Consider the following 18,226-nt stretch of genomic DNA (forward strand, 5'->3'; position numbering starts at 1 on the left):
GTTAGATACATCAAATGGCAACCTTTTGTAAAACCCGAGTTAGAAATTATCTACTTGGTTTCAACATGTAAAAAAATATTGGTCACAGGTTCTAATTAATTTCTGAAACGATGGGAGCTTTTACATTGTGATAAAGCCTGTGTTAGCACTTTAAATACCCTGTGTGGGCAAATCGAAGGGGGGCAGGGGAAGGGGAAGAACATATTAGCATAGATCCATTTTTCAGTTAAGTGTGTCCCCTTATTTCCAGCATTAGGATATGCTCTTGATGTCATTAATATGCTGAACATTTTTATGCTAAATAACTACCACAAACAAAGTGGATGCTAAAGATGTGTATTATTTTTTTCTATAGAATTCTAGCTTGTGCTGGTTGATAAATGGCATTTGGACTTAATGCAAATAACCTCACTCCTTTTTAATAAAAGCAACTGCACTAAAGGAACTTTATTTGTGGCACTAACACTCTGAACTCAAGTATTTCTGCAAATTTTAGGTTTTTTTATTAATGAGAATGAAATCTGTAAACTTGGCAGAGGTTTTCTACAGAAATAATTACAGATGATATTCCGAATGGTAGTCAGAAGTAATGAATTCTTGCTAAATAATCAAGGGAAGGGACCACTGGTCCAGACTTTCCCTTTGTCACTATGTCGGTTCAAAGGGAGAGCAACATAGCTGCTTTTACCTGAACCTACCCTTCAGCAATTTACCAGCCTGTTGGGAAGCTAAATAATGGGATTAGGAAACACACACAGAACTGACCTATGTGCAGGTTCTAGTAAACTCCAAAAGGAAAGACAACCTCTTCTGCAATAACAGCAGTCTTGGCAGTCTTGTTATTGAATGTTGTCTCCTGTTAAGCAAAGATTATAGAACAAATTCTTTTATTCTATAAATAAAATTTTCTTGTACTGATAATAGATTCTAAAAACTATAAGCCATTTATTTTCATTCTTAGAGAGCTATATAACTGAAGTACAGAGACAAAAAAGCCTGTTTTACTGATGCAAAACTGCATCGGCTGCGAACAGGCCCGGTTTCGTGAGATACCCGAAACCAACCAGAGGCAAACAGAAAATGGCCATCGTCTAAGTGTATCTGCTAGCTGGTCTGTCTCTTTAGACACAGTCTCGCTTTGCCTTCTCAGGTAATTGCTTTCGAAGTCTAACCAAGCAAACCTCAATGTTCAAGTATTTTATAAACATCCCCCAAACCCAGGGAAACCCTCTGGCCCCAGCTGAGGTGTTCGCGGACAGAATCGCTAAGGCGGCGCCCGGGGCAGCGCCCGGTGGTTGGCGACACGGGTTCCGCGTCGCCTTCGAGAACCGCGTCGCCTTCCGGGGCTCCGGAGGTCTGCCAGCGCCGCACCGGAGCCGCCGTCCCGCCGTTCCAGGCCTTTCCTCCGCTGCCTCCCAAAGACACCGCGTCCCCCCTCCCCAGGAACGGCCCCGCGTCTCCCCACAGCGCCCGCGGCGCGGCCCGCTCCCCCTCACGGCGCCCCCGCGCCTCGCGGAGAGGAGGCGCCTTGTGGCTGAGGGCGCCCGCCAGGCCGCGGCCGCCCCACCCCGCTCCTTCCTCAGGTGCCCGCCCTCACGGCCGCGCTGACGGGGCTTGTAGTTGGGCGGCGCCGGCCGAGGACTACCGGTCCCAGGGAGCAGCGGGAGGGCGCTGTCAGGTGGCGTCCAATATGGCTTCCCCGTGCCCGCCAGAGCCCGGGCCCGAGCCCGCGGCCGCGCAGGGCTGCTGAGCGCCTGCGGGACGGCGCTGGCGGCACCGCCATGCAGAAGATCAAGTCGCTGATGACCCGCCAGGTGAGCGGCCCGCGTCGGGGGGGCAGCGGGGCCCCGCCGCCGGCGGGCCCTGGGCTCTCCTCGGGGGCGCCGTGCCTGGGCCCACGGCGGGCGGGGAGCCGGGGCGGGCGTGTGCGGCCGTGCCCGGGCCTCTGACGGGCCTGCGGGGCGCGGGCGCCGCCCTCAGCCCGGCCTGCCTGGAGAGGGAAGGCTTGGTTTATTAGCTCTCGGTACGCACGCATCCAGGTTTTCATTTATTTATTTATTTTAAATCAAGAAATGGAGGCACGCAGAGGTGCTAGCGCCTAGCGTGTGCGGTAACAGGCAGGCTGGCGTTCAAGATGACACGGCTGGTCGGTAGCAGTCTCCTTTTTTGACGTATAATTTTGCGTCGCCGTGCCGAGGGCCTTGCCCGCCAGCAAACGCTGTTGCTCGGAGGCAGGCGGGGCTGTGGAGGGGCCGGGGAGCTGTTCGGGCGGGCACATACTGAATGTCTGCTGAAGTATTGCGTGTGTTTCTGCCAATGCGCGTCTTTGTACCAGGTGTCTCCAGGGTTATGTAGATCTAGTCTGTTTGGAACAGTATTTCTCAGGTTGCAAGCCTTTTTAAAGGAGCGTATTAGAACAGCATTCGAGTCATGTCATATACAAACTACCTCTAAAATGAAGCCTGTTTGCCTGTGTATCTGAATTTGATAACTTAAAAAAATCACCTGGGTCACCCATCACGTCAGATATTCTAGATAGTTACAGAAAATGATGGGAAAGTCAGAAACTGAACTTTGGGGTTTTTTCTAAACTATGTCCTCAGTGTTGTGATGCTTATGTGGGAGGCAGGGCTTAAAAATGGGCACTGGCATGGTAGCTGTATTTCTAAAATAATGTTCTACTCCCCTTCAGTAAATGATCAGTTTTCAGCTTGACTAAGGAGTTCTGGGAAGCCTGCCTGGTGTGGAAAAGTTGTGGTATGAAAATGATGCGATTTATGCCATTTTCAGCCTTTGGCAAGGATTTAAGTTCCATTTAGCATTTGATAAGTGAAACTTCTTACTGTTTCTGGAGATAAGTTGCTAGTACTGCAGACTTTTGAGAGGATGTGTGGAAGTACGAGAAGCTGGCAGCAGCTGCTTTGTTACCTTGAATTTCTGATGCATACAGATGAATCATCTTTGGTGGTGGGTAGCTGGAAAGGGAGAGTGTTTTGAAATGATAAGCAAGGAAATCTGAGAATCAAAACCAAAATAAAGAGATTCTGCATCCTAGGAAGATGAAACAATTGTAATTGTCTAATGTAGTAGTTACCACAAAAACTTGAGAAATGCTGTCAGTTTAAAAGGACAGATACAGACTTTTCTCATCCTAAACTTGCATGGTAATTGAGTAGGTCCTTTTGCTTTGAAGAAAGTGTAGGTACCTAGGGCCTGGAGGGGGCTTGGAAACAGTACTGTCAGCATCAATTGCAAGAGTACGAGGGAAATCTGCCTGAAACTCATGGTTCTCATAAACACCCTGAAGTCTCAGGGGGAGCTTCACCCAGAACCGTATCTGAAACTTGAATGTTTAGATTCACGTCTGCCTAGGGAGCTGTCAGAAAATGCACTAAATAGCATGTTCTGTGGTATTGCTTCATAAAATTGTGTTGGATATTCAGCAAACACATACCGGTTAATTGATGCTTCCCATCCAAAGCTTCACTCTACTAGAGCATATGCTATTTATGTGGGTATGTGTTTTAAGGAGTAATAATTATATAAAACAACTAATGTGTATTATGCATCTTTTTCAGTTTAGTGATGCATAAGGAAAACCAGTCCTAATAGTGCTGTATGGTAAATAGACAAATATGTCATCAAGCAAAAACAATATAATTGGATTTGATTATTTGATTCCATTAAGTTGATGGAATGAAGTATGTTGTGGTTTTTGGACACGTGCATTTTAAAATTTAAAATAACATCTGGAAGTTGAGAGGAGGATATAAGTGAGCTTTATGAAGGGAATGTTGGTGAACTGTACTGAAAAGCTACATATTGTAACATACAGTTGGAAATGCTTAGATGTTTGAGGAGCATAATTTCTACACCAGTGGTCTTGCTTAAATGTTTATAGAATAAGATCTTACCATTCCAGCCTCGTGTCATTGTGATTTATTAAAGGACTTGTAGGTATATAATCAACACCACGTGTAGGACTTGTGCAGTTTGGTTGCAAGATACATAAAGTAATCGATCTTAACTGGCTGTTAAATTCTTTTAAAGGGTCTAAGAAGTCCTCAGGAGAGCGTTCATGACCTCAGTCCTATTGAAAGCTTTCGGATTCCTAGTAAGGTATGATGCACAGTCCCTCCATTCCCACCCATTTTCAATTTTATAGTTAGATGACAGTTGTTTATCTTTCTTTTTTTCCCCACTTTTTTTTTTTTACACCGTTTGCTGCTGTTCTTTTTGACAGTTTTATTTCTTGCTGAAAATCATTCAAAATATTTTTATGAAAGAATTAAGAGCTGTGAGACCAAATAGTTTACCAACTCAGAATGAAATTGCATTAAAATTTATTTCATGGAACTTTTGAGTTGTCACTGGATGCTGATCATAATATTATGTACATTTCCTCCTGGAATGAAGGAAAAAAAAAAAAAGAAAAAAAAAGTGCTTTTTTTTTTTTTTTCCTTTGGAAGGTAGATGCTGTGTGGGTAGCCTGTATAGTTGTAGTCTTGATATTTAGTCTTTTCATGGTTTCGATGCCGTAAGTATATTTTGTATTTTCATGGTTGTAATCTTCAGCATGTATCATTAACTCTGTGTTCTACTTTAAAAGTTATAGCTTTATAATAATAGCATTAGTGTTTTTGAGGTTTCTTTTGGCTGTCATTACTGAAATGATACCATCTCACTCTTGTCTCACAAATCATGCCGAATAATTTGGGTGTGAAGGAACAATTGTCACAGTATTTGACTGCTCCTTATACCCTGTTGATCTGAGTGGACAATTCAGAAGACTTGCTGTGGGTGTTTTCATTGTTTTCCCCTAATTTGGACTTTGCCTTTAACCCATGAGATATTTAAGTTACTGACTTGAAATTGGTTGCTTTATTTTACAATAGTTTAAAGTAAACAAAAGAAAAAAACCTCTTGTATTTCTTTGTCTCTATATAAATACTGTGTAATATGTTTGCTTGTGCTGAGGCAGACCAGAAAATCAGTGTTGCTGTATGTTAAAAAAATTGGGTAACAATCTCTGAATTAGTATATAATACTCTGCTGAACAGTGGCCAGTGTATTGATTTCAAAGAGTGAAAGTATTCAGTTGCAGCAATGTTGAAAGAACATCATCTCCGTGGCTTAGATTGCAAAATTGCAGATTCCTGCCACCCACTGAGCATCCGGTTTCAAACCATCTTTTTTGCCAGTGACTCTCCAGGTAGAAGTAGATGTAGGGTATCTTGGCTGGATTTCCATTCTATAATAGTCTGATGTTATGTAAGTCTACACTTCTATTTGTAACAATGGGAAATCAAATACCTCTCAATATATTATATATATTTTTTTATGCATTTATGTCAAACATTTGTAATATGAGAACATTATCTGCAACTGTTCTGCAAACAGAATCTCATTGCGGTTATGAATTCTGAGCCTGAAAAGCCAAGATTGCATCAACATTAGAACTTTTCACCTGATTTTTTTTTTTTTAAAAGTTGATAAAATTAATTATTCTCTCCTGTGCCACAGAATTAAACTTTTATATTTTTTCAGTCATTTAATAACTTTTTTTCCTTCTAAAATGTCTTAAGTGAGTAGCTCTCAAAATAACTGCTATATTCAGAATATACATTTTTTGTTCAGGATATAGATTCCGAGTAGCTTATGTTAACTTTTACCTTCTCAACAAGCTGTATTGAATGAAACTTTTATGAATTTGCCTGGTTATCTGATTATCTGGATGATGCTCTTAGTCATATGATTTAGTTTTAGGTAATCCTGTGAGGAGGAGGGACTAGGACTCAATGATCCTTATGGGTCCCTTCCGACTTGAGATAATTCTGTGATTCTAAGAGAATGTTGAATAAATGAGTTTGAGTTCTGGCTGTGGTCCCAAGCCATTTGTTATGGTAACTTTACTTCCAGCCCTTTTCTTTTAGAGGAAGGATTTATATTTTTATTCCTCCTTAGCTTTGCTAAAACCTTTATAGTAGGATATTACTTTCCAAATGATGAAGCACAGTAATATGTCTCCTGTCACTGTGAGCATGGATTCAGATATGCTTTACTGAAAACAGGAATTCTGGGGTGTGGGGAGAGGGAGATGTTGTCTATATTTGTGGTATGAGTACCTGTCAAGGAGATTAGTTTTCAGTACTGCACAGAAGTTTAAAGTCATTGAGCTTTTGGCTATTGGTATTTGTTTTGAACTGAAGCTATATTTAATGCCATGGCAATGTACTGATGTCACAAATCAGACTTACATTATAATTATAGGATCAAGCAGCTTTGCTGCATATAAGCTAATGCCTCTCAATAATTATTTTATTATAATGGACAGGTTTGGTGAAGGGAATTCACTTTTGAATGCAAAAGGAAAGATTAAAGAAAAGGTGCAGATTTTTTAAGGCAATGAGTAAAGGCCTTTATGAATATATGAATAACTTCATACTGTGCAGGCTGCTATTTGAACACATTATTCTCTGCTGCCATGTTTTAATGACTGTTTTTGTTCATATCTTGAATACCCAAAGTTTCAAGCTCACCAGCCAAATACTGTTTCTGATGATAGAATGGTTATGATGCTGCACTTCCACATTCAAAGTGGTATCTTCAGATTTAGGGCAAATGTTAGTGAAGTTTCAAAAGCTGAGTTAGAGCTGTAGAGAGGTATATAGAATGAAAGGCTGCAGAGCCAGCATGAATTAGTGGGAAGAGCACAAGCCATTGATAGATAATGCTAATCCTGGGGCCAAATCCATGTTTTTGAACTGGAAGACTGTCATGCTAGTTTAGAGGTCAAATGGGAAATATGGAGCATGGGAAGAAGAGTGTGTTGACATTGCATCCCCTGAGGACAAAACCAGTGACATTTTTCTGGATCTTGGAAGTCGTTGATTTGCTGACTGGTAGCTTGCTGGTGGGCATGTTAGTGATGACTGTGCTTCTCAATTTTTTATTGATTGATGAAATGATTTGATACCTGGCTATTTTATTGAATACCTCCAAGCGTATGCACTCACACTAACCAGTACTTAAAGTTCTGCAACTGTTTTGAAAAATTTTAAATTTGCTTCCATCATACAGAGGCAAATCACCAGAAATCTTTGCTTTCTATTGTAATGCAGACTCATACTGCCAACTTGGTCACACAGAGAAATAAGTGTATAGTAGTTCAAGTCTGTGATACAGACTGTAGATAAGGCAAATCTGAACTGCAAGGCTGGATTTCTTGAAGAGAATGTTGTCTACAGAGGGATTTCATACATTTTTTGATTGAGAGACCTTACTTCATCTGTGTGCCCTGGGGAAACCGTAACTCTTTGAACCATTCTGTTGTCAGCTTTGCTGTTTACTGAGCTGGTAACAGTTTTGTTTAGTACATTCTGCCACAAAAGGGTGAGATAGGTATTTTGTACACCTGAATTCAAGCCTGTGGGGTTAATAATGAGTTGACTTTGAATTAGGTTATATTTATCTTGATGATAATCAGCTCATAAGCGGTATACAAATACTAGTTAACTTTGTGGCTTATGGTGGTAAACAACAGTGAAAGTTTACTTTTTAATGCTTTTCCTATAGATACAGAAGTGTAGCTTTTAGTTTGTGTGGGTTTCTGTTTCCCTAACAGTAGCTGAGTGCTTTTCCGGATTAAGCATTGATGGTGTGACTTAAGCAATTGAGCATGCATTAAGCGATGGTGTGACTTAAGCAATTGAGCATGCATTAAGCGATGGTGTGACTTAAGCAATTGAGCATGCATTAAGCGATGGTGTGACTTAAGCAATTGAGCATGCATTAAGCGATGGTGTGACTTAAGCAATTGAGCATGCATTAAGCGATGGTGTGACTTAAGCAATTGAGCATGCATTAAGCGATGGTGTGACTTAATATAAGGATCAGGCTTTGTTGTGTCCACCAGGAAAACTGTTTTCATAGTGTAATGTTTGTTTTGGTAGAGTGAGGGCTTTTTAATAACTATTCTGTATACATACTGAAGAAGGAAAGATCAAAAGAAGGTTCTGGGCATTTCCTGTGAAAGATAAGGAAATACCACAAACTTTTGTGTGGGACTGCCTTCCCTAGCTGTAGGTTAGCTGGAGGGGGAAAAAAAAGTAAAAAGAAAAATAGTTTTGAGGTGAGTTTATAGATAGTTATACATACTTTGTGAGACATATATAATATAGAAATATATATTTTTCTATAGATAAAATTAAAAGATTGTGTGTGTATAAAAATACTTTTATTTCATGTGGTGGCACGATGTTGCAGTGTACCTGCTGATTGAATCTGTTGAGCAGGGCCCTCGTCCTGGTATTTAGCATTAGCTTTTAAAATAGGTGTTATCCATGTGCAGAATGGAGGGATATAAATCAACAGCATGTTAATTGGTGTGGTTTTGGCTCGTGACATAGGGAGGCTGTGTCCAAGTGAGTAAAGCACAGACTTGACTCCTGGCACTCTCTGTGTAGAGGTGCATAGGTGATTGCTGACATTCAGCTTCTAATTAGTTTAGAAAATTTTTAGATTTTTTTTTCCCGAGTAGCATCGGTTAACTTCTGTCAATGCCTTCACAAGTCTTTTGTTTGAGAGTGACTGGAATGCAGAAGGTGTTTGCTTCAACTTTCTATCAGTAATGCTTCATTAAACAGAGCAATATTGGTTTTGGTGTTACAGGCAGTGTAGCATACAAGGAGAGTGGGAGTATGACGCACTGGGAAATAGCTGGGTAAGTCATCGAAAACTTGCTGAAGATGAGTTTGCAATTAAATGACTCTTCTGAAATATATTTCAAGGAATTGCCACAGGCTCCTAGACCTGGAAACTTCTATTAGGAAGGGAAAATTATGTGAGAAGTGTGTGGATGCAAACGCTGTTTTATTTAGCAATGGCTTTCTCAAGTATGCAAAGCTGTCAGACAAATAGGGGTTTTCTCCACCCCCACCCCCTTTTTTTTTTTTTTCTCCCCAGAAACTGTCTTTCACTGATCCATTTAGGTGACATTATGAAAGAGAGACTTGCTGCCTAGGGCTGCACTAATAGGTACTTGAAAGGAAGCATGTTAGACAGGATAAATTGTCTTTCCATTAAAGTAAGATCCAAAGTACTGGAAAAAAAAAACCAACCAATTGCACATTTGGCACCACAGGTGATGCAAGTTTTGGGTAGGAGGTGAAGTCTCTTGCTGAACAAAACTTTGGAAAAATGAGTAGCCCATGAAACATCATCTTAGGTGGTGGCTCTGTTGGCCCATTATTGCTTGGAGAGCTCCTACTGCTGAATGTGTGTGTTAACCAGGGCAGGTGAATTGAAATGAATGCTTTGGGGTCCATCTTGCCAATGTGCTGCTTTTCCTGATTGCCTATGTATCTAGTTGATTCAGTTTAGCAATTGTGAAGTTCTCTGCATGATTATCAACTGTCCGTCCCAGTTTTTTGTAGATTTTTTTCTATTCAGAATCACCCTTAGAATTGCTGAATTTATGTAAAATTTACTGACAAGTGTGTTTTAGTGTTGACTTTTTCTTTTTAAACACACACGCTTAAGTGGCAATAGTTAGAACTAAGTTTTGAGGTGAAAAAGTGCCTTGAGGAGTTTAATAGAGCTTCTCTCTCTGCCTCTGCAAAGTGTGTGAGTACTAGCTCCACAGAACTAAATTTGACTTTTCCTGAGGCCCCTATGGGCTTCATATGTACATAGTAAAACTGTTCTGTATCTCTGGGTGAAGGGATGAGGAAAATTGAGTATCAGCAAATAAACTTTATCTAAGGATGTTTGCTTCCTTCAGTGGTGAGTGAATGGGTTGGCCTTGAGCATGTTAGTTATTTGAAACTAGTGGAGCATGATGTACTGGAAGCTGCAGTTCATAACTGCATGAAGTCTGGTGGCGGATAGTGTAATTTATATGGGAACTTGAGTTTATTCTGGAGAGTTGTTCTCACTAGACTGCTTTTCTGGAAAGAATGAACAAATTGAAGAAAAACTCTGTCCATTTAATAAATATTTTCCTAGGCAGTGTTTTGGCAAGAAAACACTTGAGATAAATGATCTGAGACAGGGTAAAATGGTTTCCTAGTAATTTTCCTAGCCCCATCAACATCAGCTTTATTTTTGTCCTGAAAACTGTGGTCTAAGATTAAAAACAACCCTCCCAATTTATTATCACGTGGCTCTAAATCCAGAACATGTGTCCATGATGGCTTGCTTAATACATCTTCAGGGGATGCCAATCACCATTGACCTATGGCATTGATGTATCTTTTCACCAATATGACAAGATATCAATAGGTTAAAAATACAAGTGATCCTTAAGATTTTTTTTTTTTTTTTCCTTTAACAAACAACTGTGCGGGAACTTGTAGCCAAATACCAAATGATAAATCAGATGATTCCATTTGCAGTAGTTCACTGGACAAATTATGCGGACCCTGTTGCCTTGGATAATTTTTTATTTTAGTTTATATAGCTAAAACTCAATGTACTGTAAGGTGTTAAGCTCATTTGTAGAGGGATGTACAGCATAAAGGTGCCATTTGCTAGAGAGTCCAGAGGGAAGTAATTTGTTTGTTTCAAAGGACAGGAATACATATGGTTAGATAATAGATTCGTTGCTTTGTAAATTAAATTACTTGCAAGAGCAGGATGCCACTGAATGTGAATTTGTGCATCCTCTGCCAGGCCCTGCACCCTCACATGACGGAAACTTCATAGATTAAAGGCTGGAAGCGGGCGCTAAAGGGACTTTTTCAAGCATCTTTTCATTCTCAACCCTCATAACCTGCTCTCCTCTGTTTCTCGTGTTCTTACCAAAGCTGAAACGTGAGGTGGCAATGTGTCACCGCTGGGTGAACTGGGTGGCTAGAGATGAAGCTGAAGGGACAGGTCAGCCTGTGCGGAGCCCTGCCCGTCCCTTCCGTGCCGGTGCGGGGCCGCCGGCTCTCCCCGGCCGCCTGCCTGCAGACGGGCCGCCCTGCTACCGCCTGCCGCCGGCGCCACACGGCCCGGTCCGGTCCGGCACGGCACGGCCCAGTTCAGTCCAGACCAGCCCCGCACGGCCCGGCCCGTGCCTGAGCAAGGCGCTGTTATGCCTTCTGGTGTTGCTGACGCGCAGGACAATGCTCAAACCCCGGTTTTAAGTGTGTCTAATGAATGACATCCTTTTGCTTTGTTACTTGTTGCTGTCACGTTGTTCATATGTGTATTACTTCCTGATTTCTCTCACGTCCGTTGGTACCCTCCCTCCATGCACGCCAGGCGGCCGCCGCCGGGAGGTGCCGGTGGCAGCCACAGCGTCAGGCGTTTTCAGACGGTCCCTCCGTGGAGATCTGAGGCCCTTGGGGCCCCGCGGGAGAGGAAGAAGGTGGCTCCTCGATGGCTTTTCTGCGGGCTACCCTCTGGCCCGGCTGGGCTCGAAGCCGCCTTCCAGCTTCGGCTTCGCCCGCGCTCCAGCGGGTGGCGCCCGAGCACCGCCCGGCGGCAGAGGGCCGGGGCCGGGGCCGCCCGGCCGCTCGCTCCTTCGGCCTCGCTTGTGCCCGGTACTACCACCGAGGGGTTCCCGCCGATCAGGGACACGAAGTCCGATTGAAATCCATTTTACTCTTGCCCAGCCAGCGCCCCCCCCCCCCTCCCGCCTCCCCCTTTTTTCCTGTGAGAGGCGTTTTAGAGGAGCAGTGGCTCTTGCTGCTGCTCTTCCAGACCTTTGACTGCCTCTCATTGTGCAGGGAACCAACACCTTGCTTTGTATTTAAATGCTGCTTTGCCTCATAACATGTATGCATTGACCTTATTTCCATTGATTTACAAAATAAGCAAGTTAGAGGTTGTTTAGCCGATTAATCTAAAATCTGATGCCTCTAGCCAGTCAAATAAGCCTTGGGATCTTGGTGATGAAAATACTGGCACCTTTTCCCACTGTAACAACTTGGCATTGTTGGGAGAGTTAAGGTCTGTATGGGACACTTCAGTCCACTGGATCGCTTCACCAGGGTTAAATTCCAATATCGTGCAATTTGATCCATTTTATCTTGATTTTTTGTGAAAGAATATCATGGCACTTTTCCCTTTTGAGTCTCTGATAAAGGATTTTCATTCCTTTGGTGGGAACGGCCTCCAGGAGAGTGCAAGTATTAGCTGAAATGTCTAATAAAGGAGGGGAAGAGGATGATCAAGCTCAGTACTTGGTTTGTAGTGACCAGTGGAAGCAGCTGGGTTCTTAAGACCTTTCAGGGAAGATTGTGCCAGCAAGGAGGGGGATACTTACTTCTTGAATATTAGTTTTCAGAAAGCTGACACCACATCCTTGCTTAGATCGCCTTGCTAGTCAGAGAAAAATCTGAAATCTGTTAATTTTGTGCAAAGAAGGCAGATCTGTTTTGGTTTTGCCTGTAAAAAAGTCAAGTGTTTGATGGCCTGACTCTTACTGCAGTGAATTGTGAGGGCTGAATTGAAAAGTTTTAGGTTTGTAGTGACACTTTCTACCTTACATTTACTAATATGGTTCTTCTATTTGTAAAAAAATCTGGTTTTCTTTGTTATGTTTTTGTACGGTTTTCTTCTGGAGAAATACCCTGCCAGTTTGTTTTTAGTTTATTATGAGAATTTCTAAACCTCAGGATGCAAAAACTGTGGACTGAACCTGCATTTGTGCCACAAATGTATCAATGAAGAAGTCTAAGTGATCTGCAACATTGAGGTCTGCACTGTGTTCTTTGAAAAGTTTTAAATACCTTACTGTTTATAAGTGGAAGAACAAGCCACAGTGTACTGATCTTTCTGTTCTTTGCCATTGCTTCTTGTACTAATGTTGTAAATGGCTTTTGGAAAATACAAATACTTGTTTTGGTAAAACATTGTTCTTGTTAGGCTGTGATATTAAAACACGGATATCCTATTTTGTTTTGTGAAGGAGGAGCTCAGAGAACTACGTGAAGAACCAACTGATCCTCAAGCTCAGCAGGAAATAATCAACAGCATTGAAGAAGTTTATTTTTCCAATGATTCCTTTGATATTGTGAAGTATGAGTTAGAGGTAAGCTGTACTCTTGAAAGAATAGACAGTAATATATAAAAAAACGAGTGTCAAAGTATGCTTATTTCAATGAGCTATTTTTCCTTTTGTTTCCTGTATCTTGCATTAATATAAAACTATACCCTCCTGCCTCATGTTGTGGTTGTATGGAGCTTCTAGTGTATAGTATTGGTCTTCTTTTAATGTGGTAGAATTAATATCAGTTGTGCTAACAGGCACTTCATAATCTAAACTATAGTGAAAAAGCCAAAATAGTTGGAATAGTTGGAGGGGGAAAAAAAGTTCTGTATGTTGGATATTTTTTAGCAAACTGACTGAGAAGTTATGGTATTAGGGGGGTTGTGTGTTTACATATATGGCTTAAAATAAGGTAACTTTTTGAGGTAATTATACGATGTAATTATGATAATATGTTACCTTAATACTGATTTATTTCAGTATCCATCATTTGAAATAATGGATTAATTTAGATGGCAGAAGCAGTAAGAATGTTTCTTTAGTAGAATTCATTGGTTAGTTAATAGTACATGTGTATTTAACATCCTTTAATTGCTCACTGAATTTAATTTGTTTTTTACACGTAGAGGCTTCCTCCAGTACTTAGTCTTCAAGAACTGGAAGAATACAGAGACAAATTAAAACAACAGCAAGCTGCCGTAAGTAACATTGTTTCCACTGTACTCTCAGGCAGTGTGTTGTATTGTTTATTAGTCTAGCCAGAAGTGTAACTGAAGAAGTTTTGATTTCTTAAACACATTAGATATTAATTTTAATATTATGTTGTGTGCTTTTATAGTGGAAAATGATATTAGTAAATCATATAATCACATGAAATCACGGAAGAAGCTCTTGGTGATAAGTGTTGTAACAAGGAGCAGATGTACTGACTATTTCTTTAGAAACTTGTTTTTCTGAATGCTCAGTGTTTCCTATATATTTTAAGAAAAATACTGTTCAACACAGCTCTGAATACTGTGGTAGTACCTCTTTTTTTGAGGGATTTCTGGCAATGTAAAGCACTTTTTCCACAGAGTTGCTATTTTCTCTGTTTTTCATTTGCCAATTTGTTAATCATCCACAAGGGTTTCTAGTGAATACTAGTATAGAGTTATTACATAATAAAACAAATTAAATGTAACAATGAGTAATAACTGTAATTTATGGGGGGAAATGGGAGTTGCACCTTCTGAAAGGTAGTTGTTACATTTCAGGCTTTTTCTATTCATACAGTAATTATTGATTCATTGCTTTTTTAAAGGTGAATAATATGGCACAGGAAATGAATGTATTAATTGTGACATTTGGAGAGTATCTGCAAGTAAAGTAACAGTTACAATCCTAATTCATGTCTTTAAATGAATGAAATGTACAGAAGGAGAACATTGGATTGTCTAACAATATATAGAGAACAAGTTCCTTCTGCCTAAGACTGCTTTTCCTATAATAAACCTATGAAATCTTTTAAAGTCTTAGTGAGAAGTTGAGCAAATGAATATTCCATGTTTCTCATCGAGAGGTATAAGGAAAGAAGTTGAAAGTGGGTAGTGGTTTTTGGTTTTGTGTTGTTTTTTTGTTTTTAAAGTTTAAGAGGACATCTGGTGGTGCCATAGTTTTGCCAGGAAATACACTCAAGACTGAGAGACAACTTCATTGAGATATGATGGATAATCCTAATACCTGTCATCAAGATCTTGGCCATTCTGCCTGCACAATGGGAACCAGCTACTGTTAGGGGACTAGTTTCAGTGCACGGCTGCTGCTGAAACATGTGAACTGAAAAGTGCGTGCAGCTAATGCTAATAGGTGGTTCTCACCTGACAGGGGTGAGAACTGAGCATGAGGTTTCTAGTAAATATGCCCCAGATACGTCTGTCTTTTAGAAAACAAGCGAACAAATTCTGTCAAAGCCAAACTGCAGAAAAGTTCTTAGAGTTTCTATTCCATTGGATGGATTCCAGCTCTCAAAACCTCTTTAATATGTGTATCACAACAGCTTTAATTTGTCTAATCATCTTGGTACAGACAATTTGAAATGAGGAGGCTTTTTAGTTGTACATCTGACTTCATTTTCAGTAGTAGACAATATCCTCAGCTGTATCTTTTTTTTTTCTTCGAGAGGTGAAATATTTTTTCCTGATGTGATTAGGAAAGAGAAAATTGTTTGGTCCCCTCAAAGAACATTGTTGGTTTGCGTGCATGGATAACTGCAGTCACGTTCACTGCTAGCAATTGCAGTTCTGGATTCCAAAAATTAAGAATTAACACAATTGTATGGAAGATGCCAGAAAAGGTGGGACAATTTGGAAACAAATGGAAGTAACCTGGGACAGCATTGCTCATCCAAAAGGAAGGAAAGAGAATAGCTTGGAATAGTCTCACAAAGTTCAGGGAAATTTTAAAAAATGAATGGCTGTGGCAGATACTTGACAACATTGAGGCTGTTATTAGTCAAGAGTAACTGAGAACTTGGAAAACAACAAAAAAAAAAGAGTGTAAAAACTGAAAATGAAACTCATATTTTATTCATGTGTACTGCCTGATGAATCCCTTTAGCAGTGAAGAATCAAGCCATTAGATTTGTACTAGGGCAGTGCATGACTGGCAGGTATATCCCTGTCCTAAAGTTTTTACAGGTACAGGGCTAGCAGGAAGAACAGTTTGGAAAAAGGAGATGAAAATTTCACAGCACATATACTGTGCAGTGAACAAAACTTCTTTAGAGCTCCAAGGTTGTGTTGGCTTGTGGAGAGTTTGACCTGAAAACATCCTTTCCTTGCCCCCACCCTGCTCTGGAGTGGTTCTTTTGCTGTCCTGCAGCTTGAGTATTTATAGAACAACTAAGAGGTTTTGTAACTGTTTTGTGATTCTGGCTGTTTTTTAATATGGAAGGAGGAAACCATAGCTAGATATATGCCCCTTGTCCAGATTGTTAGTTGATTCTGTTGGAGTACTTTGAAGACCATTTGTGTGCAGGTGCTCTTCCAGAGGATGTGAACTGACCTGGTAGGGTAAGTGTGTTACAGGAATGCTGATTGATCCCAACTTTGTGCTATGTTTGACTAGGCAGTCAGGTATAGAAAAACCTCCTTATCTCTCTTTCCCAGTAGTGCACTGTGGGCTGGCTATCATAGCCAGTTTTATTTTATTTTAATTTCTGGGAATATTGCTCCCCAAGAAGAATGTAAAGCAATACCAATAATTTCTTTGTCATGTTTGAAATTGTTTCTTCTTAAATATTTCTAGTCCCTGCTGAAAACAAAACACACTATTGTTAAACTTGTGTTTATATGACTGCTAGCATTGGATTATTTTTTTAAGCTTGTGTGTTTGCACATAAAGAGGCTGATCAGGATATCAATGCCCATTTTTAAATTCAGTACAGGCAGCAGCTCTCCATAGCATTCCACTTATTGTTAGTTCAGAACAAGGGAGAAAATTTTAAAATATGTATGTTCTGTGTGCTAAAGAAAGGGTATAATGTACGCAGTGTGAATATTAATTTTGACATGGGTTTTATTTAATATAATATCAGTCTGAAAGGCAGGTGTTTTTATGGCTTTCCTAGATCTCCATGGTAGATGGTTAACTTATATTTGTACTCCAGCAGTAGCATAAGCACAATGTAAACTCTTGCAGTGTCCCATATTTCTATTTTCTGTTCTAGTGTGTTCCTTAAAAAGAAGAGAGGTAAGGGATTGATTTAAAAATGGCCACTAATTACTAGATGGAACTGTAAACATTTTTCTTATCTTGCTTCTAAGGAAAGCTGATGGTTGTTTTAGGATTTTTTACCTTGTTGTGGCATGTTTATTAATAAATTTGAAAACTACAGAACTAAATGATACAGAATCACAAACTTGTAGAACTTTAGTATAGCGGGATAGGCTATTTAATTGACACTGCTATGTATCACTTATAATATTCTTTTTAAGGTATCTAAGAAAGTTGCAGACTTGATTCTTGAAAAACAGCCTGCATATGTTCAGGTAAGACAACTAATCATCACTTTTAAAAAGTGAACCACTCCATTTTGTGCTATTGTAACACTGCATTTGTTTCATTGGGGATTAAATCTAGTAATTTGTTAGTTGGAACTAGCTGTCCATATATGCTAAAGCTGTATCTGTATAGTGAAAAGAATGAAGAGCATATTGAGCTGGAGGCCCTTAGGATGATAAAGACTTTGGCTTTTTTAAGAAGGCTTTCTGAAAACATGAATTCACAGGCTTGACTAATACCTGTAATGGACTTGAGCAGGAGCTTCTTGAGTGCCTGTGTTTAGTATTAGTTTCATACCTTTTTCTGTAATAGAAAACAGCAATGATCTTTCTTAAGAACACTTAACCAGAAACCTGCCACTAATCTCAGGCAGTCATGAGAAGAAAGCATCTAAGAGAAGACTGAGCTGGAAATAGAGCCTCAACCTGTCAAAAGATCTCAGAGAGCAAAACTAAGCAAAACTGCTTTAGCTGCTTGCAGTAGAGTATTGACACAGCTTCTCTCCTTGCTCCCCAAACATAATCGGAACAGCTGTCATAATGATTCTCTAAAGAGAAGGTGTTTTTTTTCTACCCATTTATTTTTAATAATGGCCCTATACATTTGGTCAGCTCTGCCTGGTTTTATCTGATCTTTCCAGGAAATGACAGAATTCTACAAAGTGAGAACTTCGGATTGTTATCAAAGTAGTCTGAGAATTATCCTGTGGTGTATAATTCTGTGTGTGTACAGCACCTTGTATTGTCATACCAGCTTTTATGGGAATTGTCATTTTGGTCAGGAAGCCGGAGAGTGTGTGAGAGGGCAATGATGGTTGCGTTTGTTGGTGGAGGTCTCTCTCTCTCTGGTTTTTTTTTTCACCACCCTCCTGATTAAAATTCTTCCTGTTACATCCTTCCCTTCCTTGCCTCCTGCTTCTAAGCTGGTAACACTGCTGTTGCTGCAGGCTAGGGCTTGTACCTCCTGGGTGTTGACTCAGGGTTAGATGTCATGGATCTGCAATTATTGTCCTCTTTCATCCAGAGGGGACAACTTCCTCTTATGCTCACTTGTACTTGTGGTCCACAAGTCCGTAGTGACCTTGAAAGTGTCCCATCTGTGCTCTGGCATTTTGCTGAGTAGAAGGAGGGGTGCTGCTGTTTAAAGAAAAATATATGTGTGTGTGAGCATTGCTTGTGTCATCTCCTGCAATAGCTGTTGGAAGAA

At 40.4% G+C, this 18,226-nt stretch overlaps 1 protein-coding gene across 3 annotated transcripts in view; it reads left to right on the top strand.

Annotated features, from left to right (window-relative positions):
* Window positions 1–1,647: 1,647 nt before the first annotated feature.
* Window positions 1,648–18,226, top strand: part of VPS50 (VPS50 subunit of EARP/GARPII complex) — a 93,391-nt gene continuing 76,812 nt past the window's right edge. Inside the window, exons 1-5 of one of the 3 annotated variants that reach the window (XM_055707959.1) lie at window positions 1,648–1,814; window positions 4,051–4,119; window positions 12,899–13,021; window positions 13,606–13,677; window positions 16,954–17,007. In XM_055707959.1, coding sequence (XP_055563934.1) covers window positions 1,782–1,814; window positions 4,051–4,119; window positions 12,899–13,021; window positions 13,606–13,677; window positions 16,954–17,007 — 351 coding nt within the window. In that variant the 5' untranslated portion in view covers window positions 1,648–1,781. The remainder of the gene's footprint in view (window positions 1,815–4,050; window positions 4,120–12,898; window positions 13,022–13,605; window positions 13,678–16,953; window positions 17,008–18,226) is intronic. The other 2 variants (XM_055707955.1, XM_055707958.1) reach the window with 2 other exon arrangements.

This window comes from Falco cherrug, chromosome 4, assembly GCF_023634085.1.
Source record: "Falco cherrug isolate bFalChe1 chromosome 4, bFalChe1.pri, whole genome shotgun sequence".
Classification (NCBI taxonomy): Eukaryota; Metazoa; Chordata; class Aves; order Falconiformes; family Falconidae; genus Falco; species Falco cherrug.